At 31.7% G+C, this 25,735-nt stretch overlaps 4 protein-coding genes and 1 pseudogene across 4 annotated transcripts; 3 read left to right on the top strand and 2 right to left on the bottom strand.

Annotated features, from left to right (window-relative positions):
* The first annotated feature begins 1,788 nt into the window (after positions 1 to 1,788).
* On the top strand, positions 1,789 to 3,459 carry LOC106434366. The gene is made up of 5 exons (XM_013875248.3): positions 1,789 to 2,233; positions 2,520 to 2,597; positions 2,764 to 2,845; positions 2,949 to 3,091; positions 3,176 to 3,459. Exons 1-5 carry the CDS (start codon positions 1,976 to 1,978, stop codon positions 3,383 to 3,385), a joined length of 771 nt encoding a protein of 256 aa, XP_013730702.1. The 5' UTR covers positions 1,789 to 1,975; the 3' UTR covers positions 3,386 to 3,459.
* A 7,175-nt stretch (positions 3,460 to 10,634) lies between these two features.
* On the top strand, positions 10,635 to 15,616 carry LOC106434275 (long-chain-alcohol oxidase FAO4A). The gene is made up of 3 exons (XM_013875147.3): positions 10,635 to 11,133; positions 12,457 to 12,726; positions 13,750 to 15,616. The coding sequence occupies exons 1-3, from the start codon at positions 10,876 to 10,878 to the stop codon at positions 15,535 to 15,537; spliced, it is 2,316 nt and encodes a 771-aa protein (XP_013730601.2). The 5' UTR covers positions 10,635 to 10,875; the 3' UTR covers positions 15,538 to 15,616.
* A 512-nt stretch (positions 15,617 to 16,128) lies between these two features.
* Positions 16,129 to 17,664, top strand: LOC106373357 (protein MODIFYING WALL LIGNIN-2-like). Its single transcript, XM_013813544.3, has 3 exons — positions 16,129 to 16,318; positions 16,414 to 16,625; positions 17,113 to 17,664. The coding sequence occupies exons 1-3, from the start codon at positions 16,229 to 16,231 to the stop codon at positions 17,459 to 17,461; spliced, it is 651 nt and encodes a 216-aa protein (XP_013668998.2). The 5' UTR covers positions 16,129 to 16,228; the 3' UTR covers positions 17,462 to 17,664.
* A 1,540-nt stretch (positions 17,665 to 19,204) lies between these two features.
* On the bottom strand, positions 19,205 to 22,783 carry LOC125575733 (annotated as a pseudogene).
* Positions 22,784 to 22,937: 154 nt separating this feature from the next.
* Positions 22,938 to 25,636, bottom strand: LOC106357893 (F-box/kelch-repeat protein At4g19330-like). Its single transcript, XM_013797612.3, has one exon. It carries the CDS (start codon positions 24,443 to 24,445, stop codon positions 23,219 to 23,221), a length of 1,227 nt encoding a protein of 408 aa, XP_013653066.2. The 5' UTR covers positions 24,446 to 25,636; the 3' UTR covers positions 22,938 to 23,218.
* Between the last annotated feature and the right edge of the window lie 99 nt (positions 25,637 to 25,735).

Genomic DNA, 25,735 nt, shown 5'->3' with positions numbered 1-25,735 from the left:
TCTGCTATCTAAGTTTCCAAACGATAGAATCTGTAAATGAGAAAGAAATACAGTGACTAAATATGTAAATAAAAAAATATATTTAATCTGCTATCCTTGTTTCCAAACAACTTTCATTTAATATACTATCTAAGTTTCCAAACAGTACTAAAAGGTACTTCAGTTTTAATAATATAGATATTCCGAAAGATCTCAACAAATCTCTCTTGTTTATTTAGCATTGAGAACATTACAAAAGAAGTCGCGTGAAATCGCAAATATATTTTTAGTATTTTGGTTATGCACGAGTCAGGTTTAGTTTGTTCAGGTACTAAATAACATTGGTTCACTGTCACTGATTGCATTTTCACAAAGATAAGATTTGGTGGGGATATGAACCCGAGCATGAACAAGTTGAGTCTCAAGATACTTGAGCATAAAGAATAAAAACATCGACAGTTGACAAAAAAAGAAGAAGATTAAAAACATGCAGGAGGTCGGTGTGTTCGTTTGTGTCAATTGCAATCATCAAGGCTACTCCACTCTTATGACTCGAGGCTTATGTTTTAGAATTTCTTTCATCTTTGTATTTTAGTTTTCGTTCAGAATTTTCTTATGGCTCTGGAATTCTTTTGATCTTTACCGGGTTTTGTCTCTGGAAGGAAAGTGTTGTATACGACCGCATTTCACATGTTTTAATATAATCTTCAGATGACCAAAAAAAAGAAGTAAAGTGTTGAGTCCAACTTGATACGGAAGACAAGAACATTAGTAGAACATAAGAGAAAGTTCATACATATGAGCATTCTTGGGATGTAAAACTACGAATCAAATCACACTGAACAGAATGATTTTTACTTAATGGGTGTTAAGAGAAAATAGGTTTGCAGTTGTCGCAAACAAATTGCCCAACACAAATACCATAAGACCAAAAACTCTAGTATGAAGCCCCAAATTTTAATAAACCACTTATATTTTCTTGTAAAATGATCGTGATCATCCCGAACTGTGATATATGAAAATGTTTTAAAAAATTGATTTGGCTATCGATGTCATTAAAATTGACTTATTCTTTTCGTCACACATCCGTTTAGAACTCTAGAGTTAAACGTGCTTGAACTGGAGTAGTGAAATGATAGACAACCTACTAAATTTGTGATACTTATGAATGAGGCCAAAAAAACAGATATATGTCATGCGGTGATTGCAGAGTCAGTAAATAAATTTTTCAGACATTAAAAAATTAATGCATCAATCGTAAAATGGGATAGAGTTCACGAACCGAGTGAACGGGAGTGGACAGTCCATTAGTCGTGGACAGTCATGATGTTACAGTAAGCTTGTGAGCCTTTTCGGAAATGATCAGCCTTAAGATAACAAGAAGGTAGTTTCGTATTGCTGGCTATGAAATTAGCCCATGCGGACAAGATCATGCGGTTAAACCTAAACTTGAGAAATCTTAGCCGTTGAGATTGCACATGTATGCCAGTGGAAAAAAATCTTATGAATTCAATCTCAAATTGAGTTTGAATACTGAGACTCACTAAGGAAAGGACACGCACTAGTATGAGTTTATTATCTAGCCAGAAGAGATATAACTGAGAACTATATTAATTTTATGAATTAAACCGGTAATCAGTAATCAGTAATCAGTAATCAGTAAACCGGAAAACCAATAAAAATAGAAGGTTTAGAATTAAAACGCAGTCACAAAACTTTTTGTGGGAAACCCGCGTCTGCGTTTGGATTGTATGAAGATATTTGTAGAAATTACCCGCGTGACTGACTAAAACAAAAAGTGTGTAGTTTCATCAATCATTACCGTTAAAAATCACTTCGTCCAAGTGGAATCGTAAGACACCGTACAACTAATCTCCTGTCTCCTTAACACGTCTCTCAATCTCTAACTATCTTCTTCTTCTACTCTCTCCCCCTCCCCCAAGCTCCACACCTTGTTTGACTCAACAACGACTCGTCTAACCCTTTAGCAGCAGCCATGACAACTCCTCCTTGCCGGACCATAAACGCTAATAATGCTATCGCCGCGCCATCGCCTTCGGGAATGATCTTCCACGGTAAGAGGCTCGTGAAATCAAGCTCACCTGGCTTGAATCTCCCGACGAAGAGATTGGCTTGGAGCTTAAGTTCTCCGGGGAGGTTTCTCTCTTCTCCAGTGGCCTCTAGTTCTACATCGGCGGCTGTGACATCGAATTCTACGAATCGACTGGAAGCTTTAGAAGAAGGGATTGAGAAGGTAAAAAAAAAGGGTCGATTCCAGATTCCATTTAGTTAGTGAATTAATCGATAAAATTGTTAACTTTAAGGATTTGAATTTGGTTGTTTATAGTTTGAAGCAGAGGTTATAATGTGTTCTTAGTTAAAAGATAGAGATTTTTTTTTTTTAAAGGAAACCAAAGGTAAAAGGGATGATTACTAAAGATCATAACATTGATTGATGTTTGGTAAAGGCTGTCTTTTTTTTTTATCAGTTATAAGGGATATGAATGGCTCAACGAATAAGAGAACATGTGTTTTTTCAGGTCATTTATCAATGTAGATTCATGGCGTTTCTTGGAACTTTAGGATCTCTTTTGGGATCGGTTCTGTGTTTCATCAAGGTAAAAGCCACTGCAGATTCTCTTCTTGCTCTCTCTCTCTCTGGTTTAGATGATATAGTGTTGGAATATGCATAAGAATGTCCTAATTTTTTTTAATCTTACAGAAGCAACACATTATATACTCTATAAACTATTTTGCTGTTCCTCTAACATTTGATTGGTACAGGGATGTCAGTACGTCGGAGACTCGTTTGTGCAGTACTCTGTGAACCGTGGGAAGGTGATATTACTTCTGGTAGAAGCCATAGGTGAGAAAGTTTGTTGTTATTACTTCTTTTGTAAGAGCATATTATTATATGCACAGAAACTTTATTGATAAATCATATATGATGCTACACAACATATTTGTAGATACATACCTTCTAGGAACTGTGATGTTGGTCTTCGGGATGGGCCTTTACGAGCTCTTCATTAGCAACCTCACAACTTCGGAAACCATTTCACACGACAGTGTTTCCAATAGATCGAGTCTCTTTGGCATGTTCCCCTTAAAGGTTGCTCTTTTTTTTTAAGAATCTTTATAATGGATCAAAAATTTCCTTTTTGGTTATGCTAAATCCTTTTTTTGTTTTCTTCAGGAGCGACCTCAATGGTTAGAGGTGAAAACAGTTAGTGAGCTGAAGACGAAGCTGGGACATGTTATAGTGATGCTACTGTTGATTGGTTTGTTCGACAAGAGCAGGAAAGTTGCCATCACTTCTGTCGCGGATTTGCTATGTATCTCTGCTTCTATCTTTCTTTCTTCGGCTTGTCTCTTCTTGCTCTCTAGGCTCAATGGCTCACACTGAGTTAATCCTGTTGCCTTTTTTAAACAAATGACACTTTGTATTATGTGTATAATGTTTTAGTAAAGTTTCACATTCTCTTTTGCCTATATTGTACTTTTTGAAAAAGTAATCAAAATATACAGCAATCCGAATCTAGAGTTTGGATATTTACAAAAAAAAAATAGATTACTTTTATTCCTTTTTTGAATGTGTAAAATCTATTCAGTCAAAGCATGTATTACATGAAGTGTCACTGTTTAGAGTAGTTGCATTGTATGTATGAAACAATGAATACAATGAAAAATTGAAAATTATATTATTCCAAAGTTTGAAGCCATTCATCGAGGTGTCTGGTCTCCGATTTGTCTAATGTATATATAGCAGTCTGGTTTGTTGCTTTGTCACTGAACTAAAGCAGGCAATGGATTCACATGATCATTACCATGACGATGTGAGTGCATCAAGGATGCGAGGTGTTGTATAGAGATGTATCTGAAATGCATTGAACAATGTCATTCCAATTAGTTGTATAGGCCTCTTTAAGAATCCTGCGAACTAGCAGATCCCAAATTGGCAAGCAAAAAAAGGTGTTGACTAAGTCTTATGCGGATCAGAATACAGAAGACAAGTTGTATACATTACATTCCACATTATCATTCTTTCAGATGCTAAAAGTCTATTGCATCGTAGCCAATTGTAGGACAAGTGTTTTGGTGTGACATGGGAGAACCATACTCATCTACGGTAAAAACTATATAAATTAATAATTCTGGAATTATGGTATTTAATTAATTTATAAAAAGTATTCATTTTGATTTCTTTATTTTTAAAGTATTTTTTATAAAATAAGAAAAGTTGATTTTGTCGTATATAGATTAATTAAAGTTTAGAAATTCTACTTTTATCATTTTCTTATATTTATTTGATATGTACGAGATGTTGTTTCATAGAATTTAAACGTGATTTTAGATATGATTCTACTAAATATTATCAAAATATATTGAAGTGTCAAGAAAAATAGGGATGAACTCTATTGCGAATTTAATGCAAATAATACAATGTTTTGTTTGTACTTATTTAAACCATATATATTTAAATCATTAATTTATGATTTAAGTATGACTATATATTTATATAGAATTTTTAAAAAAATATTATTTTATTATTTTATCGATTTGTATCATATTTTAAATCGATTTTACTCGGGACCAAATTTTTTTAATATTTTTGCGTGTATATTAATTTATCGAATATTAAGTTATAGAGTCACATGTAAGGTTAAAATTCATGAATTAGATCTCCAAATTTCCTTGAACGAGAGAAACTGTTCTTGTATCTTGCCTTCTTTGCATCTATATAACGTATTATCCTCCTGCTCCCATGCATTGCTATTTTTTTTATCCTCTCCATCTCCTTTAATAGTTGTACCTTTGTCTCTTTTGCCTATATGATGTTGGAAAAATTCTTTTACTGTTGAGCTATCTGCAATGACTTAATCAATTGAACCACAATCACCTAAAAGCTCTTTTAGATGACCCTATTTCAACCGTAAGTCATACCAAATTGAATTATCTCTGCCACTTTTATGTCCACTTGTGGAAAACGTTGCCATTTTCTTCCACATTCAATAAATGTTCTCTCCTAATAACCAGATTAGGCCTTTACGAACAGATATGCTTTGATCTATCTCGTCCACAATTGTTGAGAATAAACGGAGTCAAACTTGAAAAACACATATATAACATATAGAGAAATGAAAATACATGTTCTTACGGTTTATATATTGATTATGTGAATGAATAACTTATAAAAGTTTATACATGTATTTTTATAGCATCAAAACCTAATATTCAATTTACTTTTAAGAAAACTTCTTTACATATTAAAAACGGTTTCTTTAATCCTAAAAATATATATTATACAGTGAGTTTTCGGCCCCTTTATTAATGGTGTGTACCTTCAAGAATCAACAACAATTAAAATTGAGAAGAGATGATTCTCCAAATAAGTTTAAGGCTTCAAGCCGGTAACTTTGTTAACTACAGTACAATTTAAGCAAAAAAAAAAGAAGCTTTGTTAACTACTTTAGGCGATCGTAGCCCCAAACCATTCGTTTTTTCACTTGCATACATTCTTTCAGGGGAAATTACACCCAGTGACATAAAAAATCCAAAATTGACTAAGTAACCAAAAACACACACTCTCTCTACTTTTCTGTTCATATCTCTTTAGCTTCTTTCTAGAAAACTAATTTTACTTTTTTTTGTTATTTAACAAATAAACCCTTCTTTCAACCTATTTTTATTTTATTTTGCTTTCAGCTTGGAGTAAATAAAAAAATTTATAAACATGTCAGAAACAAAATATTACTTAAGAAATTACATTTCAAATTATAATTTATGTTTTACATATATATAAATTAGGTTAACAAAAATAAGATGCTTGTTATATATTACTAAATAATAATCAAAATACATAATGATGCATTTCTGATTAAATATAAATTTACAAAAATCAGAACTCAGAACTTCCGTCCGGTAATAAACCATACCCGTACTTGTGGGTATTTTCTCTACGTAATAATTTAGTACCATTGTGAATTTTAGTTTTAGATATGAAGAAAAAACGCAATTTTTACACGTAATGATTTAAAAGTCTGAGATCATAACTTTTATTAAATACCATATCTACCCCAACGTCAACTTGCGTTGGACAATCGATGATATCAATGCACTTATATAATTTACGTAAAAAGAGAAAAAAAAAATAACACCAAATCTGGACGAAAATCGGAAACATAATGAATGGCATGATTATGGAAGACAGGTATTGTTAACTGTACCGTGACTTTGTCTTCTACATTCAATTCTTTTGTTTCATACTCAGATTGTGCAGTCGTTGGATCATTTCATGATCTTTAGACTTTATCGATGGCTATCATATTTATGAACATTGTTATTTTTTTAAAACCTTATTACCAAATATCTTAAATTAAAATTTCGAATATATGATTTATCAGTACCTTTTGATATTTTGAGTCTCATATCTGGCAACATTCACATGTATGAATCAGCCTCGAGGGCTTCCAACAAAACTTCAAGGTGTTAAGACATTTTTTTCCTTTGTACCTTTTTTCGTTTCTATTTTTATTTTGTGTGAAAATCAGCTTTGATCATTAAATGTTATGGCAATATATTTGTGTAATTGTTGATAGCAACTCCCCTTCCCTTTCATTTCCATTGTAAACAATGATTTAAACACGTTTTTCTTTGTATCATTTTAAAGAAAAAAATTTCTTTGTATCATTTTAAAGAAAAAAATGATTGCAAACTACACAAACAATATATTACTACATGACCATGCTTTGTATGAACAAAAACAATAAAATAAAAATTATATAAATCACATGACAAAATCTTTGAATTAACTTTGATAGCTATAAAATATACTCCCTTTAGTTAAAAACATACATATTAAGAAAAGTTAATTTTTGTCTAGAAAACAACATTAAAACTATAAACTAATGATATTCAACCAATTACAAAATAGATTATTAAATGTGATTGGTTGCACCGTTTTTAATAAAAGAAAAATTAACTAGAAAAATAAAAATATCTTATATATTGAAACATTAAAATTCTTTAGAACATTCTACATTTAGGAATAGAGGAAGTACTTGTTTTGTAACCTGACAAGTTCAGATGACATTTAGCATGCTATCACATGTTCTTTATTGTATAACATTACATTTTGAAGGTTTAATTAATGTATTCATTTTTAATCATTTAAATATGTGTTATGATCTGTTTCTCAAATCAGTTTTCACTAGACAGTGTCAATTTCAAATCCGACACACTTTTCTGGATTTCAAAATTAGGTTTACAGTGTTAACAATACAGTTTATATATTAGTTTCGATATATTTTCATGTGATTCACATAATTCATATAATTTTTAATATATTATTTTGTCGATATGTGTGACTATGTAATTTTCTAAATGATATTTTCCCAAATCTCTATTTTGTTCACTAGATTATCTCATTTGTCAATACTATTTTCTTAGTAACTTTTGTTCTGTGTCAATAAGTAAAGTGCTGGTATTTCATGTTTTAATCCATAGTATAGTATGTACTCCATCTGTATAACTTGTTTTAACGAAAAAAGCATTGACATTAAGAAAGTTATTACTTTTAAAATATTATTATATTATATATATTCGATATAACTTAACAAATCATACAGTTTTTGTATAATTTAATTGGTCAGATCCAATAAATACAAAATTACATAAGAATGTAAAAATAACTTAAAACAAAATATAATTCTAAAAAAACTTGTATTAAAAAATAAAAGGATTATTTTACTCTTAAAATCCCTTATATATTTGATAACAATTTTTGTATCTTAGTTCTTTTTTTAATTTTATATTATTAAAATATATTTAAAAATCACATTAAATATATAATAAAAAAATTTATAATTTTTCTTATATGTATATTTTGAATTTTTCAAAACGTCTATAAATTATTAGAAATTTGAAGATCCCCACTCAGAAAATTTTGTGATCAATAGATTATTTTTTTTGTCATAATAAGTTACAAATGATCATAAAATTGTATTAATATGAACTTTTATTTAATATTATAAGAAGATACACATTATTTTAAAACCATATGAGTAAAAAATATCATTTAATAATAAAACATATATATTTATATATATATATAGATTATACTATATACCATAAGATTACATAAATATTTTAATATTAAAACTTTCAATGAATTTTCAAAAACATTTATAAATTATAAACTTATTAAAGATTTCACATTGAAATTTTTGTTATCGATGATTTAAATATTCAGTTATAAAATGATATGAATGATCATAGAACTGTATGATTATAAATTCTCATTTAATAAATGACTATGTAAAATATACTATTCTTAGAAAAATAGGTTGGTCCATCTTGACTTATATTATATTTTTTATTAAACTAACTATCGAATTGATAAATAATCTACCAAAATTGTTTTTGCACTTTCCTTAATTAGAAGCTACGAAATTACCTAATATGATTAACGTATATATGAAAATTAATTATTATGAATAATAAATATTTGATAACAATTTTGGTATCTTAGTTCTTTTTTTTTAATTTTATATTATTGAAAGATATTAAAAATTACATTAAATATATAATAAAAACATTTATATTTTTTCTTATATGTTATATTTGAATTTTTCAAAACGTCTATATATTATTAGAAATTTAAATATTCCCACTCTGAAAATTTTGTGATCAATAGATTATTTTTTTGTTATAATAAGTTAAAAATGATCATAAGATATAACGCATATGAATTTTTATTTAATAAATATTCAAACTAAATAATATATATATATATATATATATAAACACTAATGATTTAAAGCAACAAGATTGGCTGATCAATTTAGTCGTCCAGTTGAAATCTTTCAAAAGTATGTGAAAGACTAAAGTCAAAGTAAATATGGATTTAGAATAGTAGTTATATTTTACTAACCAAATACCAAAAAAAAACGAACCGAACCGAAACCAACCCGATATCCGGATTGAACACCCGTAATCTAAATGAAGCCAAACTATTGTTTCATTCTCCAAAATATAACAAAAATAATAACTTAATCCCGCGCAAGGCGCGAGTCTTATCCTAGTATATTTTAACTTGCGGATATAACCAGAATCACTTCGCATACTGCAGCACACATCTTTATTTGAATTACGTACGTGTCCTGGAATATGCAAAAAAATAATAATATTTAGAACATACTGTATTCTTTAAAAACTATAATCAATGTGAACATTAAAATAGTTCATAGCCTTGTAAACTTCTGAACAAAATAAAAATTCCATATTCTTTATATAGACACATAATAATTATTTGAAATATTAGAATCTTACTAAAGGCTACATGGCTCATCCTCTAAGTTTCGTTCGTGTTGACCTAGGATACAATCATACAGACACAAATAAATATCCGTAAAATGTATAAGGTATAAATATCCCATTTGTTTTTCTTCTATACCGAACGACGTATGAAATGTAGTAGTTCTTTTCGAAAATGCATGTTGGAACGACGTTAGAATCTATAATCAATTTGGTGTTATGGGATCAGTCCTGTTTCTTTTTTCGCAGTTATGTTTGCTTTTCTGTGAATCGTTGTTGATATTTTAATTGGGGTTCAGGTTGTAACTCTTGACAATTCTCAAATCTCTTAGATTATATACCAAGTTGGTGGACAAAAACCAAAATTCCATCCAAAATATCTACACTGTTAAAATTCTAACTAATGGTGTTCAATTTTAACCAAAAAAGAGACTAAGGATGTTTAATCTGGTAAAATTGAACTAATTAAAACCAAACCAAAATAAAAAAAAAATGATTTGTATTTGGCAATACTGAATATACCGAATGAATGTTACTTTTAAGAAACCGTGGTATATGGATATAATTTGACATATAAATCGATCAAACCAAATAAACTGATTAATTAATATATAATACTATAACTATATGTAAATTATATGAGATAGTTAATAATATATACATAATTTATTTTATTGATATGATATTCATACTTAAAATGTTGATTTTAGTAATTTAATATTTTATTTTAAGTTAAAAGTTATTTTTCATTTTTATCAAATTAAAAAAAAACATAATATTTACTTTTTTTTCGTTGACAAATATGTGCGCTAATATTTAGTTATTTAATAATATTATGGAATTTTCTTGTTTTGATTATATGAAAAACTGTTATTATTATTAAATTAATATTTTTACTAATTATTTAAATAGTAGAAGAAAAAATAGACTACTTAAAAACTAAAATATCTTCATGTTTTATTAAAGTCGATATCTAATAATATAAATTGAAACAAAATTTTATAAAATATAATATATTCATGGTTTTTGTATGAAACTGAATAAACCAAAAATTATCGGTATATAAACCGAACTAAACTAAAATATATATAATTTTAATATAGTAGTTATTTTTTCATAAACTGAAATACTAAAAACCAAAAAAAAAGAACCGAAACAGAACTGGACACTCCAATTCGAACTAATAATTCTTTAGTCCAGATAGAGTTCGTAGAAGTTTGACTAAGTTCGTTTTAAGAATGAGATTTTTGTTTTCTTAAATCACGAAAAGCTAACAAATAATTGTATTAGTTTTATTAGTTTGTTTAATAAAACCGGCCGGACCCAAACCTGTGTTCTTGCCGGTATTCGAATTTTCCTGCTGGTACCAAACTTATTTGATATGGTTGATGTATTTATGACTTGTCCGAATACTATACATTCCATTCGTATATTTTTAGTTTAATATATACATACATATCTTTTAGAATGATATGTTAGCTCTTAATTGCTTTTCTATATAAACACATAACACACATACTTTACCAGTCACAATAACAAAAAAATATTTTTCAGAAACAATAACAAAAAAATCTTGAGTTAATGGAATATCAAAACAAAACCTGCCTTCATAAAGATTCGACGGAAGCAACATTCGACGTCGAATTTGGAGGTCTCCGGCAGGAAGATGAAACGAAGACGGTTTATGCAAACTCAATGACTGCGCGTGAGATGGAATCTCTTGTTGCGATCTGCGATACTCTAATACCATCGCTCGACGCTTCTGAAGTAGGACACCTAGATGACGGCGTCGCTGGATATTACTCCGCCTCCGCTTCTCATACCGGAACTCCCGATCGTGTAAGTGTTTCATTTATACAAACATGTTACATACTTCCGCAATGACATATGCTACACACATGCATGAGCATATATATATATATATATCTATATATATATATATACCAACTATATTTTGACCCCCAGTTCAAAAAAAAAAACTATATTTTGACCCAAGATACCAACTATATATAATATATGTTACATTACATATATACCTGCATTTATATTGCTAGTTAATCCTCATAAAAAAGATAATATAACATACGTTTTGATGATTTGAAATTCTATTGATTTGAAACAGTCGTTTGATGATTTTTTTTAACAAACAGTGAACTTAATTTAACATTAATACCCAAAAATATGAACTTAAATTGCTTTTCGATTTTCTTAAGTTCTAGGTAACAAAGCATTAAACTGGGAATAATTTTCTAACAATCTATAAACAATATGAAAAGTTACAGGACGTAGAACATAAGTTAACTGTGTTTGGTTTGTAATCTTTCTTGGTTCAGAATCAGTTTCTTGTAATCTTGCTTTTGTTATAAAGCGTAAAACTTTTTTTATTTCTCAAAGGTGATTCATATCCGGCTTCGACAACGTTAAAACAGCTGTTTCTACAGCTCAAACTATTCAGAAATGGATTAATTTATAAATGATCTGTTTATAGAAAGCATGATAGTAGTAGTTTTTTTTGTAAAAATAATCTAGATATGTTATTGTTGCAATGCATTTGAATAAGCCCTTTCATCGCTAAATAAATAATCATTACTTAAGATGACAACAGAATAGTTCGTACTCCCAGTTGTATAGAGCCGACAGATTTCAAGTACAACTAAATATATCTCAAAATTGATTGCGACATTAGTTACTTTTTTTTTTTTTTGCAATTTCGTTTATTACAGTAATATATTACTTTCTCCATTTCAGAAAGATCTACATTCTAAAAAATGAATTTTGTTTCAATAATTTTTATTTTTTCAACGTATTATTTAATGAAAAATTGTAAGTTTCAAAAAAGTTAATGGTGTTCTTGAATTTCAGCTGGTTAAAAGTTATGAAAAGTTATTATTTACAAAAAAAAATAATGTATTTAGAATCAAGTTTTAATGTGTTTTTTTAATATGTGTGAAAAAACTAAAATATGTATCTTTTTGAAACGGAAGAAGTATATGTTTGTATTAAATTATTAATATTACTTCGAGGACCAATTCAGTGTCTTTTTTACTTGTCATAATTGCATTAGCCAAAAAAGCAAAATAATAAACAAAAACTATTATCTTCGTTTAAAAAATATAATTTTCTTTAACGTTTTGTTCTTATGTCATAAATTCACAACAATAGGTGGCAAGGTTAATGAGTGAAAGACTTCACCACCCAAAAAAGTGGATTTTAAGAGTAGGACTGTGGTCACTCTCCACTTGGATCGGAAGTCTTGTCATGTGTGGTCGGAGAAGTTTCACCGGCGAGTATCCTTACTTCAGGAGATTCTGCTGGCTGCCGGAGACACAGAGAGAAGAAATATTGCTCATCTGGGCTTCAAGCTATTTCATACTCCTTAGAATGTTCTTTAGGTCCATCAAACTTATCACTGCCTTTGTCTTCTTTACTCAGGTGAAAATACCCAAATCTTAGTTTCCCGTTACAAATTTTGCTTAACATATACATATGGTCCCTTTTTTTACATATACAAAAAAAAAAATAGGGTCCCTATGTTCCTGTAAGATTTACTCTTTCTGTTTGGTAAAAATGATATTTTGACTTTTTTTTGTTATATAAAAAATGTGAATTTATTATTTCAATGCAAATTATATCTATTATGCATAAAATCATTTCTCGCTGCACTCCATAATATATTTCAAAATGGAGTATGGAATAAGATATATTTTAAACCCACTCTATTATAGAATAAACATGTATTTACTCTATAAACAGAGTAATAAACTTGTAGTTTCTCTATTTTGGAGAAAAAATTAAATTTTACATTGGATATACTCTAATATTTATTGTAAAATACATTGTTTTATTTATCTTAAATACTATTCATTACATTAGTGTGATTATTAAAAACGAAAAATGCATTTTAATAATTTTCTTATTTTCTTGTGAAAAATATTGAAATGATACTTTTTGTGAAACATCTGAAGTATGTTTAATGATTTCGCATATTTTAAATTTTAAATCCATCTAATTCAAAGAGTTAAACATTAGTCTTTATCATATTCTTTTAAATACATCTTTTAAAAGAAAAAGAAATAACGGAGGAAATATACTGACGGGACATTTAATCTGAGTTTACCAAAGCCCAATACATAAACGCATTCAGGCGTAAGGTGTCTTTCTCAAGATTAAATTCTTGAGTTATGAGTCCAAATGCAAATCAAGATTAAATTCTTGAATTATGAGTCCAAATGCAAAAAAAAAATAACTCTTTCAACATATATGGCCCAAAGATGTACCTGTGGTGGACCTGTCAACAATTGCCTATCAAAGAAAATTTGTACCTAATAAACCCAGAGAGGGAGCATGAAACTTGTCACCTTGCTACCATTTCTTTTTCAGAAGAAATGTCAATTTTGATGTACAGAATTATTACCAAAAGAATCAATTCTTTAAGATTATTTAATTTATTTTCAGGTGGATGAAAAAGGAAATAACGTGGCGTGGAAAGCAATAGGATACAATGGACCCAGCTCTGACCATAGTGATCATGAAGAAGAAATAAATGAGAAGACGACGAAAAAAAACAAACATGATGAGATCTTTGGACCACTTTATAATGGCATCATCGATCTCAAAAACCCTAGAGAAGCAGTGACAAAGAAGTTAACCGGTCACGGGTTCACAGTTTCAACTCACAAGAGGACTAACAACGGATCATCTATTTCTGACCCAGTGATGACAATCCAGTGTGATGCCGTGGTTGTTGGGTCAGGATCCGGGGGAGGAGTGGTGGCTGGAATGTTAGCCAAGGCTGGTTACAAAGTTTTGGTGGTGGAGAAAGGAAACTACTATGCACGAAGCAATCTCTCTTTACATGAAGGACAAGCACTTGATGAGATGTACTTATCCGGTGGGTTATTAGCGACTACCGACATGGACGTAGTGATCCTCGCCGGGTCTACGGTCGGAGGCGGTTCAACGATTAACTGGTCGGCCTCGATCAAGACACCAGAACATGTCATGAAGGAATGGTCGGAAAAGTCTGAACTGGAAATGTTTGGAAGCCATTTGTATCGAGAGGCAATGGATGTTGTGTGTGAGAGAATGGGTGTTCAATGCGAGTTTTTAGAAGAAGGGTTTAACAATGAGATCTTGAGGAAGGGTTGTGAAAATTTAGGGTTACCGGTGAAGAATATTCCGAGGAATGCTCCATCGGATCATTACTGTGGGTTTTGTTGCTTGGGTTGCAAGAAAGGTCAAAAGCAAGGGACTTCAGAGACTTGGCTTGTAGATTTAGTGGAATCTGGTAACGGTTTGATCCTTCCAGGTTGTGAAGCGATGGAAGTCTTGTACGAGTGCAAAGGTGGGAAGAAGACAAAGACATCCACTGGAATTGCGTTTGCGTTTGGGAAAGACATCTACATGGTGGAGTCTAGGGCCACGATAGTGGCTTGCGGTGCGCTTAGAACGCCTCATTTGTTGAAACGCAGCGGTTTGAAGAACGGTAGCATTGGGAGAAACCTTTGTTTACATCCAGTGGTTATGGCTTGGGGATGGTTCCCAGAGGAGGAGGAATGGCCTGAGAAGAAAAAAAGGAGCTACCAAGGAGGTATCATGACCGCAATGTCTAGCGTTGTAAACGAAGAAACGAAGAACTCTTATGGCGAAACGGTGATTCAGACACCTTCTCTTCATCCAGGGTTGTTCTCAGGGGTTATTCCTTGGACATCAAGCAAGGAGTTCAAAAGCCGAATGCTCAAATTTTCAAGAACCGCACACGTTTTCACGCTTTTGAGAGACAAAGGAACCGGAACAATCAACTCCAAGAGTTCGATCGAGTACAACTTAAACAATGAAGACGAAGAGAGTCTAAAGAAGGGACTTGAGAGAGTCTTGAACATTTTGACCGCGGCAGGAGCTGAGGAGATTGGGACACATAACTCAGAAGGGAAGAGTTTGAACGTTAAAACAACGAGTGCGGTAGAGATTGAGCGGTTTGTGAGAGAAGAGAGTTCAAAGAGCTTGAAGGATTTGTCAGGACAGATATGTTCAGCTCATCAAATGGGAAGTTGTAGGATGGGAACTAGTCCAGAAGTATCTGCGGTGAAGCCAACGGGAGAGACTTGGGAGGTCGAAGGCTTATTTGTGGCGGACACAAGTGTTTTTCCAACGGCTTTAGGAGTTAATCCAATGGTCACCGTTCAGTCTATCGCTTATTGTATTGGCCTTAATGTTGTTGATGCTCTTAAGAGGAAGAAATGAAGCCTCGTCTTTGCTTAGAATTTTTTTTTAAATTAGAATCTTATATTTAAGAATTTATATATTATACTACCATATGGGATATCCATTTTGCTTTTATTTGTAGCTTATACTACTAAAGAATAGTAAACAATTTGATAAATAAAAAATGTAGAGATAAGCAAAATGGATAATGTTTCTAAGCCTAGTAGCCAACTGAAAATCCAAATTCCAACTTTCATTTTCTTAAGAAAAATACAACTTGGGAAGGCTTGATCTATAACATAGTCTTTTGTCATCATTTGATTTTCTCTGTTTAAAAAGGCTGAATAATCAACGTTGACCTCTCCTTTAATTAGTCAAATCTTTTTCCTTTGAATGATTTTAGCAGAATTATCATTTAATTATCATTTTAGAATATATTCCCCGTTTTCTATATTCATTTGGTTGACGAAGAAAATTTCTCTGAGTAATTCCCTCAGATAACCGAAAATTTTAAGATGTGTATAACAGTATAACTAAGTATACTACGCCATCATCTATTTCCTTCAAATTTGTTTTTGAAAAATATCATTTGATATAACTAAGAATATTCAGCTACTTGGCCCTTTCCCACTCTTGTTTAGTTGACAAATAAGATTAAACATTTATGTTGTAGAGTTATACATATATACGTGCATCCACAAATCTTACAGGGTACAACGATTTAGAAACTATGCACAACCATGTTCTCCACTCGGTCGTGTTCCTTCTTGGTCTCGTTTCCTTCATCACATGTTTTATAGCCGAGTTCAATAGAACAAAGGTACCACGTAAGCTAACTTCCATTAAAAGTCTCTTTTTGTGTTTCGTTAATCGAAAAGTTCAAACCAACGTTTTCTGAAATATCCATGTCTGTAGAAAGAAGACGTTCGATGGGACACAGAGAGGACCTGTCATATACCAAGAAGCCATGCTTTTTGGCTCGGAACAGCCGCTGTTCTTTGCTTCTGTGTTGCTCAGATCGTTGGAAACATAGTTGTGTTCCGAATTTACAGGACAGGAACCAAAAGAGAAGATGGTTACAAGATTACTAATCTTACTTTACCAACTGTTCTTTTGATTCTCTCCTGGTAAAAAAAATATTACTCTCAAATCTCTCTTTTTACTAACGTAAATAACTGAAAGGGCTACTGTCCTATGAGGTGCTTTAAACTATGCGTTGATGCTCTGAATTACAGTTTGTTTTCCGGTTTAAGATTTTATACACTGAAAATCAAATAAAACCATTTGTACGTCGGTTTGGTTTGATACAATTTGACTTTAGTAAGGTTTAGTTAGAAATAATAATTTAGAATAATATACTGATGTAATAAGGTTATATATTCTTAGATATATTTATGAAATATAAAAATTTAATAAATATAAAACGGTTTAGTTCGGGTGTTTTGGGTTACACTAAAAGTGGTTTTGGTTTGGTTTGGTCTCTATCCACACATGATTACTTTAATTAAGACTACAATAAACAAGTAATATCTAGTATCTATCATCGAAGCTGTATAAGATAGAAATTGAATATCTTTTGAGGTTTGTGTTCTTACCTATGTGGCTATATATTAGGTCGAATTTTGTGGTCGTGGTTTTGATTCTGAGTACTGCAATAAGCATGAGCCGACTGCAGCCTTTCGGAGAAGGATGGCTTGAAGAAGATTGTTACCTTGTCAAAGACGGTGTCTTTGCAGCGTCAGGTTGCTTATCCATCCTTGGACTAGGAGCCTTGACTATATCAGCCAATAAGACCAAAGTAAAGAAGCAGCAACAACAACTTGAGGCAATCATAACCAAAGACCAAGACCAAACAAAACCAGAAGGAAGAAAGCAGAACCATGATGATCACCAAATGAACAAGTCAGAAACTGTCATTTATTTTGTGGAAGAAGCACCTTCCACTGCTGATGACAGGATATAAATAAAAAGAAGCAAAAAGAGAATTTACTATTATTAATATTTACAAAGTTGTATTTGATGGATAATTAGTGCCTTTATATTGGAAATGTTGAATGGACACAACAACGCGCCAAGCACACTAAATGTTGGTCACTTTAGGATCCCATAAAGAGTCAGTTTCAACTTGTGTTTAGTAATTATATATTATGATATTTTCTTTACTTACCAATCTATATGCCTTCCAAGTAGGAAGATTTGGTCCCAATCATAACCCCACAAGCCACTAATGACGGTCCACATAACTCTGACTAATCTAAGGTTATACTTATACATAACAGCATGCATGGATAATGAAAGGAAGCCTTCACATCTCTGGGAGATGCATTCACTCTGGACCAATATCTTAGTCAACCAAAGTTGACCTTTCCAAATTTAAGTTTTTTTTTGGGTCAAGTTTAAGTTGAACCTAGAAAACAAGAGGGAACAGAGAAAACAAATCATGGAAGTAGACTATAAAGACTTTACATATCTCTGAAGAATTACCAGTGTTTTTAGATATTAAAAAATTAACAACACTCTAAAAACTATCATAAATATCAGAAGGTAAGTTCATTAGATAAAAATCACACATGAACTTGTCAATGATATATATGTGCCAGTGCCACGATCAACGATATTCACCCAAAGGTTATAAATATATCCACCTCTAAAATCGGATGGTGGTGGCTGTAGTTGATGAAGTTATTCTTCACGGATCTCGCGATAGGGTCAGCCGGAATGTAAGGTCTCCGAATAGGATGGAACTGACTGCGAGATCATGTAGAAGGATCCTTCAATAATATTAGCAGTTTGAACATTTTTTCCTTCAAGTTTGATTTATATCAGTTGTAACATCCCGAGTTGTAATATGAAAAGACTTAAGAAAATTGATTTGGTTACCTATGTCACCAAAGTTGACTTACATTTTCCGTCACACATGTGTTTAGAACTCTTAAATTAAGTGTGTTTGGGCTGGAGTAGTGAAATAATGGGTGACCTATCGGGAAGTAATTCGCGATAGTGTGCGAGTGAAGCCAAAACAGAAAGAATATAATGTGGTGATTGCAGAGTCAGTAAACAAGATTTTCAGATCTTTAGAAAATTAACGCACTGCCCGTAAGACATGATGGGGCTCACGGGCCGAGTGAGCGGGTGTGACTAGCCCATTAGCCATAGGCGGTCGGGTAATTACAATGGTATCAGAGCTGGTTAGCCATCTCGGTTCTGACCCGAGAGGCGTCTTGAGACCTGTCATGGGGCGCAACGAGGACGTTGCGTCCTTTGAGAGAGGTGAATTGTAACATCCCAAATTGTGATATATGGAAAGACTTAAGAGAATTGATTTGACTACCTATGTCACTAAAATTGACTTACCTTAGCTTTTCCGTCATACATCCGTTTAGAACTCCAGAATTAAGCGTGCTTAGACTAGAGTAGTGAAATGATGGGTGACCTATTGGAAAGTGATTCACGATAGCGTGCGAGTGAGGCCAAAGCACAGAGAAAGTTTATGTGGTGATTGCAAGGTCAGTAAACAAGACTTTCGGGCATTCAGTAAATTAACGCAATGAGACGGGATCCACTGACCAAATGAACGGGTGTGGGTGATCCATTAGCCGTGGGCGGTCAGAGCGTTACAGTATTTTGACCGATCACATGTCATAAACATGTCGGTCAAAATACTGTAACGCTCCGACCGCCCACGGCTAACTGGTTATGACTCATAACCAGTTAGCCTTTACATAATAATGACTATATTATTACAGCATGTATTCATGGTTTTTACGAATGGTTCCTATAGGGAGAAACTGTTCATATATCAAAGTACATAAGAGCAATTTCTTTTAAGTTTAAGTTGTTGAACTGTTTTTCCTTAGGCTTCTGCCAAGAAAGTTGTTGTTTCTTCCCTGAATAAAGAAGGTTGTTTTTAACGCTGTCTCTCCTTCTCATGGACAAGGTGAAAAAGGCTGGAAGGAGAAGGAGAACAAAAAGCTACAAAAAAGGAGAGGAGAAAGATAACTAGAAGTTGAAGTTGAATGAGACTATTATGGTACGTATGTGTTTTTGTGATTACATGGAGGAAGACTTAGACTTTAACATTTATAAAAGAAATCGAATTAGTGCCAGTAAAATTAATCAGCATATATATCACACTATCTATATTATATCAACGACTCTCCTAAATAGCATCAATTGTATTTGTTTTTAAAAGACAAAAGGTTAAATGCAAAAGCATACTTTGTTGATCATTGCACCGACTTCACACAACGTAAGCATACTGTATGTGATCAAGGGGCTGTAAGCATAATATCTGCCCATTCAACTTGACCCCAAACTTCATTATAACGACCACAATGTTTTTTAAGCAATATCACAGCACACCAAATCCGGGAGGTACCAAGGAAAGGATACAGCGCAGGACCAACCCAAAAGATTACGAGTTTTCCACCATAACTTCCTATTTCCACTCCAAGTTCACGACTAAAATGCCGACAGTGTTCAGTCAAACCTCTCACTAATCTCCACTTTCGACACTTTGTGTCATACCACCAACATTCACGTTGATCATAAGAGTACCATACCTCAGCTATCTTAGAGATACTCTCACCAAAGTTTGCACGATAAACTTCCCACCTACATTTTTTTAACAAGATAAAAAAAAAGTTGTTATTATTGCTCCGCAATAAAAAAATTCCTGATTTAGTTTCAAGCTTTTTAATCAAAGAGAACCAGAGCTCGACGCCAGGATCCGGTAAAGGTTCCCAGGTTTGAGTTTTTGGGTCAAAAACCTCAGCCGAAAACGTAGACTCATCTCCTTTACACCCTCCCATTACATATATAATTTCCCATCAAGTGAGCACGTAAGTGGATTCTTACGAGCCACCATCATGCTAGGGGCTTTGCGTCGTTTGCCTATCAGCTTATTGTAGACCCATACATCAGACGCGTAGAGTTTGTTTTGACCTCCGATCTCGTATGTTTCTGAACCAACAGTTTCATATAGCATATTGGCAAGCGAGGAAAATAGGACGATGGCACTGGTAAAAGAGAATTTCCGGTACGCTTCAAAAGCTTAATAGTTAGCCAATATTTCTTCTCTTTAAGCAAAAAAAAAAAACTATTTAGCGACAGCTGGTCTAGTCCACAGAGTAAACACAGATGGGTCTCTTCAATGTAAAGTTGTAAACTGAAAAAGAGACGGTAAAATCAGAAGAGTCATATGTGATCATCCTTATCAATTTATTAATTTAATTTAAAATATATTTTAGTGTAAAAATATGAAGAATATTTTTTTTAAAGTATATAAAATATGTACCATAGATTAAAATGTATTTTAAGTATAAAATGATATAATAATATCAATATATTTACAAATAAGAAAAGTTAAAAGATAGACTTCAATGTGAATTAAAAAACTATACAATTTAAATCGTTCATATTTACATAAAATTTATATATAATAATAATAAATTTATGTTTATATTGGAATCATATATTTATCTAAGTTTTTTTTAAAACAAAAATTATCTTATTATTTTGTCAAATTTTACATTGGTCTAACTTGGACCGCTGAAATTTATTATTATATTATATTTATTAGTTTATCGATTATTAATTTATGGAGTTTCTACTGTAATGTAATTCGATTGTTGAAAATCTGGATAAATTGAAAATGAATTTAGAATATTGAAGGGGGAAATAAATAATTTTGGAATATTGGAGCTCATATAAAATCCACTTATCTTTTGGGTGACCTTGAAGAACCAAATCATATAATCATACATTAATACTTATGATAAGGCCCATTAAGGCCCAACGTTGAAGCAACATCAACCAGGTTTGTATTTCCTTTTCCGTGGGAGACAAGGTTTCTGCTTATCCTATCCTTTGCAAGTCTCAGCCTAGAATGAAAATTTAGAGAGTACAAGAACCCTAATTAGTCTGACTACATAGTCTACATTTATGATGGAGACTGAGAGTTCACAGTATGCCTTGGCTTTGTCATCATCATCATCTTTACCTTCTCTTCCACACTATCAAAATCCTGAATTACATAGGAAGCTTTGTCAATCTGGTTTCTAACTACAAAAGGCTTTATCCATCATCTGAATCCCCACGATTTAGCATTAGGTCTTCAAAACGGTATGGATTTGACCCGGAACTTTTAAGACCTTAACTATTTAACCCTCTTGATAATTCTCAAATCGATTATATAATAAGTTGGTGGACAAAAGACAATTTTTTTTTGAAAAGCAAAAAAAAAAAATCCATTCAAAATATATGTACTTTTAAAATTCTAACTAATAACTATTTGGTCCATATAGAGTTTTTAGAAAGTTTGACTAAGTAAATTACTGTCGTTTTAATTAAGAACTAGGTGTTTCGTCCGCACGTGCGGGCATAAATTTTTTATAACTACTTATTATTAATACATGTATTACTAATTGAAAAATAATTTTAAATTATTATTATGTTTTCAATGAAAATTCTTATGTATTAGAAATTTTTAAAATTTCTTTGGGCACTATATTCATTATTAATAAATAATATATAAATCCTAGAAATCACTTGATATTCTCTTTCAATTATATAGATTTAATAATTTTACTTAATTTTTAGTTATGTATTTTTTGTTTTTAAACTTTTAACTATTTTATTAAAATATATATGTTTGCATAACAGCACAATATTGTTCCAAAAAAGGATAACAACACAATATATATAGGAATTATCTTCTTATTTTAAATATATTTTTAAATTATAGATAATTTTTATTTTTATTAATCGTAAGCACTTATCTAATCAAATAAACACTAAATTTGTTTTTTATTTTATCTAATTTATTTAATTTATTCATTAGGGGTATAAACGATATTAACCATGATAACTTTTAATGTGAGAGTTTCATTGTCAAAATTTACATATAAATCTTAGAAATCACTTGATATTCTCTTTCAATTATATAGAATTAATAATTTTACTTAATATTTAGTTACGTATTTTTTGTTTTTAAACTTTTAACCATTTTATTAAAATATATATTTTTGCATAACAACACAATATTGTTCCAAAAAAGATAACAACACAATATATATATGAATTATCTTTTTATTTTAAATATATTTTTAAATTATAGATAATTTTTATTTTTATTAATTGTAAGCACTTATTTAATCAAATAAACACTAAATTTGTTTTTATTTTATCTAATATATTTAATTTATTCATTAAGGGTATAAACGATATTAACCTTGCTAACTTTTAATGTAAAAGCTTCGTTGTCAAAATTTATTTCGCAAATAATAGTATAGATGAGATTCTTGTTTTCTCAAATCACGAGTAAATTAATAATTGAATTAATTTTAATAGTTTGTCCAATAGAACCGGCCGGACCCAAACCTGTGTTCTTGCCGGTATCCGAATTTTCCTGCTCGTACCAAACTTATTTGATATGGTTCTGTCTTTTTTTTTCTTTTTCTGAGAAACTATTTGATATGGTTCATGTATTTATGACTTGTCCGAATAACATTTATACATTCCATTGGTATATTTTAAGTTCAATATATGTATGTACATGAACTGTTGTAAAAGAGATCCTGACCACAAAAAGAAAAAAAAAAGAAAAAACAGTACATGAACTGTTGTAAAACAAATCTAAGTTAAAAAGAGAACAAAAACAAAAAAAAAAACAGCATATCTTTTAATTAATAAGAGCCCCTAAGCAAAAGCATATTGTCGATCATTGAATTAGCTCCACACAGCGCAAAAGTGTTTGTGACCAAGGGACTCTAAGCACAAGATCAACCCATTCAATCTGACCCCAAATTTCATCATCATGACGTCTTTCAAGCAAAACCACAGCACACCAAATTTCAGAAAAGAAAACTTCAGATGGTGGTAGGCTAAGAGGAAAATCATCTAACATTTCTGTCAAACCAACCCAAAAGATAACGAGTTTTCTACCATAACTAACTATTTCCATTCCATATCCTCTTCTAAAATGCACATCAAGCTCCGTCAAACCTTTGACCAATCTCCATTCTTGACAATACTCTGTGTCATGCCACCAGTGTAAGCCATCATCAGCATAACTGTACCAAGTATTCTCTACCTTACATTCACTCTCCCCAATGTTTTCATCAACAACTTCCCACCTATTTTCTTCTATAAGGTAAGCAAAGTTCTTTTCATTGGTCCTCAAGTAAATTCTATCTGAGTGGGGGTCGAGATTTTTAATGGAAGAGAACCGGAGCCTAGTGCCAGGATCCGGTAAAGGTTCCCATGTTTGAGTTTTTGGGTCGAAAACCTCAGCCCAACACTCAGATTCACCTGATTCACATCCTCCAATTACATATATTTTCCCATTGACGGAGCATGTAAAGGCATTCTTACGAGCAACCATCATGCTAGGGGCTTCACGCCATTTACCTATCTCCTTACAGACCCGCACTGTGGTAGAGGACGATGGATTTAGTCCGCCACCTATTGCATATATATCTGAACCAGCCATTTCATAGAGCTTTGGTAAGTAGGTAGAATAAGAAGACGGAACTGGTACCAGCAAATTTCTGGTAGTTTTGTCTTCGCTCACGCAACATGCTAGGGTTTGATGCTGGTCAGGGTCTGTCCAGAAACCGACCCATCTATCGTTACACGGATGCGTTAGGGTTTGATGATCATCAGGTTTTATCCACAGACTGAACCATCTGTGGTTACACGGATGGATGTGCGATTGTAGGCAGACAAAAACACGATTTTCTCTTGTTTCATGGCGGGATCGCGCATGCTTGAGGTCCTTCGAGGGTATGAGCGCGTGGAAGCTCTTGCTGACAGAAGAGAGTTTAGGGTAATGCGATGTCGATATGCGAGCCAATATACTCAAAACGATGTCCTCTGGTAGTGATGAAAACGACGTCCGAGATGGTTGCGGCGGAGCAGACAGGATTGACTCCTTTGGTAGTTCCATATTAATATATTAGAGTATGCAATTAGCTAGATGTTATTCTTTTGAATAACCCCTTATGTTTTTCTCAATTGAATACGGATGAAATCATGTGTTTATGGCATACTAGGGTCGGTCCGCGCTACGCGCGGGATATACTTGACGTGTGATGTATATAACTATATTACTGTATATTTTCACTGAGTGTGTTTTATATTTGTTAAATGATATTTTTTATAATTATTTTCAGCTTTAAGAATTTGGTTTATATATATATATATATATTCTTTGTTATTTATCGTATCCATAATTTCTTTTGCTTATTATTAGAAGATTGAGCATCAAAGTCATTGTTGACTAAATTTCGCATACAATAGTTATGATTGTCTGAATGGAGGTTTTTATTTTAGTGGAATAACTATTTTAGTTTGTTGTCTTATGTTAAGTTATCTATTATCATGTTAGATCTTATTTGTTCCTCGTATGATTGTTGTATAGTGTGGTGTTTTTTTGCACTATACAACCCTTTTTTAGAAAACACTATACAACTATTTAATTTAATTTTCTTTCGATTATGGGATTATGCTAGACTTTTTTTACTTTGAATTCATTTTTTTATTTTCGACACATATATGGCGATAATACTTTACATCTACTCCTTTAATTAGGTAAACAATTTTTATATGTATATATTATATAGTAAGTGTCGCATATGCTTTTTAATGTTGTTGTGGCGGTATATAATCATTGATTTTGTATTCCTAAAAGTTTTGAATAGCATGGTAGTTTGGTTACTTCAACAATGTGAAACGATTCTTTGATGCGTCTCCAGCATTGGTCAACTTACGTTTTTATTAGTTTTCATCCAAGCATACCAAAGCATGCTTTACTGATATTGGGCTCTCCTTTGCATAATATTTTATGTCGTACGTAAATTTCATTGTTGTATGAACCAACCATTGTTGCTCGCAGATTTTGGAACCTGAAGTTTATGTTGATGTTTTGGAAACACTCTTGCATGCTTTTGACGTAGTGGACCGGCAGGTTATCGTCTGAAAGGCAAGTTTTGGGTTTGTATCTAGTCATCGATGCTAGGGGTTGAGCCATTAAAAGAATCAAATTGATATTCGTGTACACCCAAATATTTAAATGTTTCAATTTATTTTTTATTTCGGTGGTGTAAGTAGTGTAGTATGGTATGTATAGGGAATTTACCTATTATTTGAGTTTATTGTCATTACTCTTTTACCAATTTTTTTTATTTTCCCTAATATTTTAATAAAAATTGTATTAATTATTAATTATTTTCCTTAT

This window comes from Brassica napus, chromosome A1, assembly GCF_020379485.1.
Source record: "Brassica napus cultivar Da-Ae chromosome A1, Da-Ae, whole genome shotgun sequence".
Lineage (NCBI taxonomy): Eukaryota > Viridiplantae > Streptophyta > Magnoliopsida > Brassicales > Brassicaceae > Brassica > Brassica napus.
Note: the sequence above shows the minus strand (reverse complement) of the source record. Positions and strands in the feature narration are given on the sequence as shown.

Excerpts from the sequence above, each read along its gene's own strand:
- LOC106373357 (XM_013813544.3), top strand. The coding sequence starts at position 16,229 with ATGCACAACCATGTTCTCCACTCGGTCGTGTTCCTTCTTGGTCTCGTT. Across the intron at positions 16,319-16,413 it reads CCGAGTTCAATAGAACAAAG|AAAGAAGACGTTCGATGGGA; the intron begins GTACCACGTAAG and ends CCATGTCTGTAG. Across the intron at positions 16,626-17,112 it reads GTTCTTTTGATTCTCTCCTG|GTCGAATTTTGTGGTCGTGG; the intron begins GTAAAAAAAATA and ends GCTATATATTAG.
- LOC106434366 (XM_013875248.3), top strand. The coding sequence starts at position 1,976 with ATGACAACTCCTCCTTGCCGGACCATAAACGCTAATAATGCTATCGCC. Across the intron at positions 2,234-2,519 it reads TAGAAGAAGGGATTGAGAAG|GTCATTTATCAATGTAGATT; the intron begins GTAAAAAAAAAG and ends GTGTTTTTTCAG. Across the intron at positions 2,598-2,763 it reads CGGTTCTGTGTTTCATCAAG|GGATGTCAGTACGTCGGAGA; the intron begins GTAAAAGCCACT and ends TGATTGGTACAG.
- LOC106357893 (XM_013797612.3), bottom strand. The coding sequence starts at position 24,445 with ATGGAACTACCAAAGGAGTCAATCCTGTCTGCTCCGCCGCAACCATCT.
- LOC106434275 (XM_013875147.3), top strand. The coding sequence starts at position 10,876 with ATGGAATATCAAAACAAAACCTGCCTTCATAAAGATTCGACGGAAGCA. Across the intron at positions 11,134-12,456 it reads ATACCGGAACTCCCGATCGT|GTGGCAAGGTTAATGAGTGA; the intron begins GTAAGTGTTTCA and ends TCACAACAATAG. Across the intron at positions 12,727-13,749 it reads CCTTTGTCTTCTTTACTCAG|GTGGATGAAAAAGGAAATAA; the intron begins GTGAAAATACCC and ends ATTTATTTTCAG.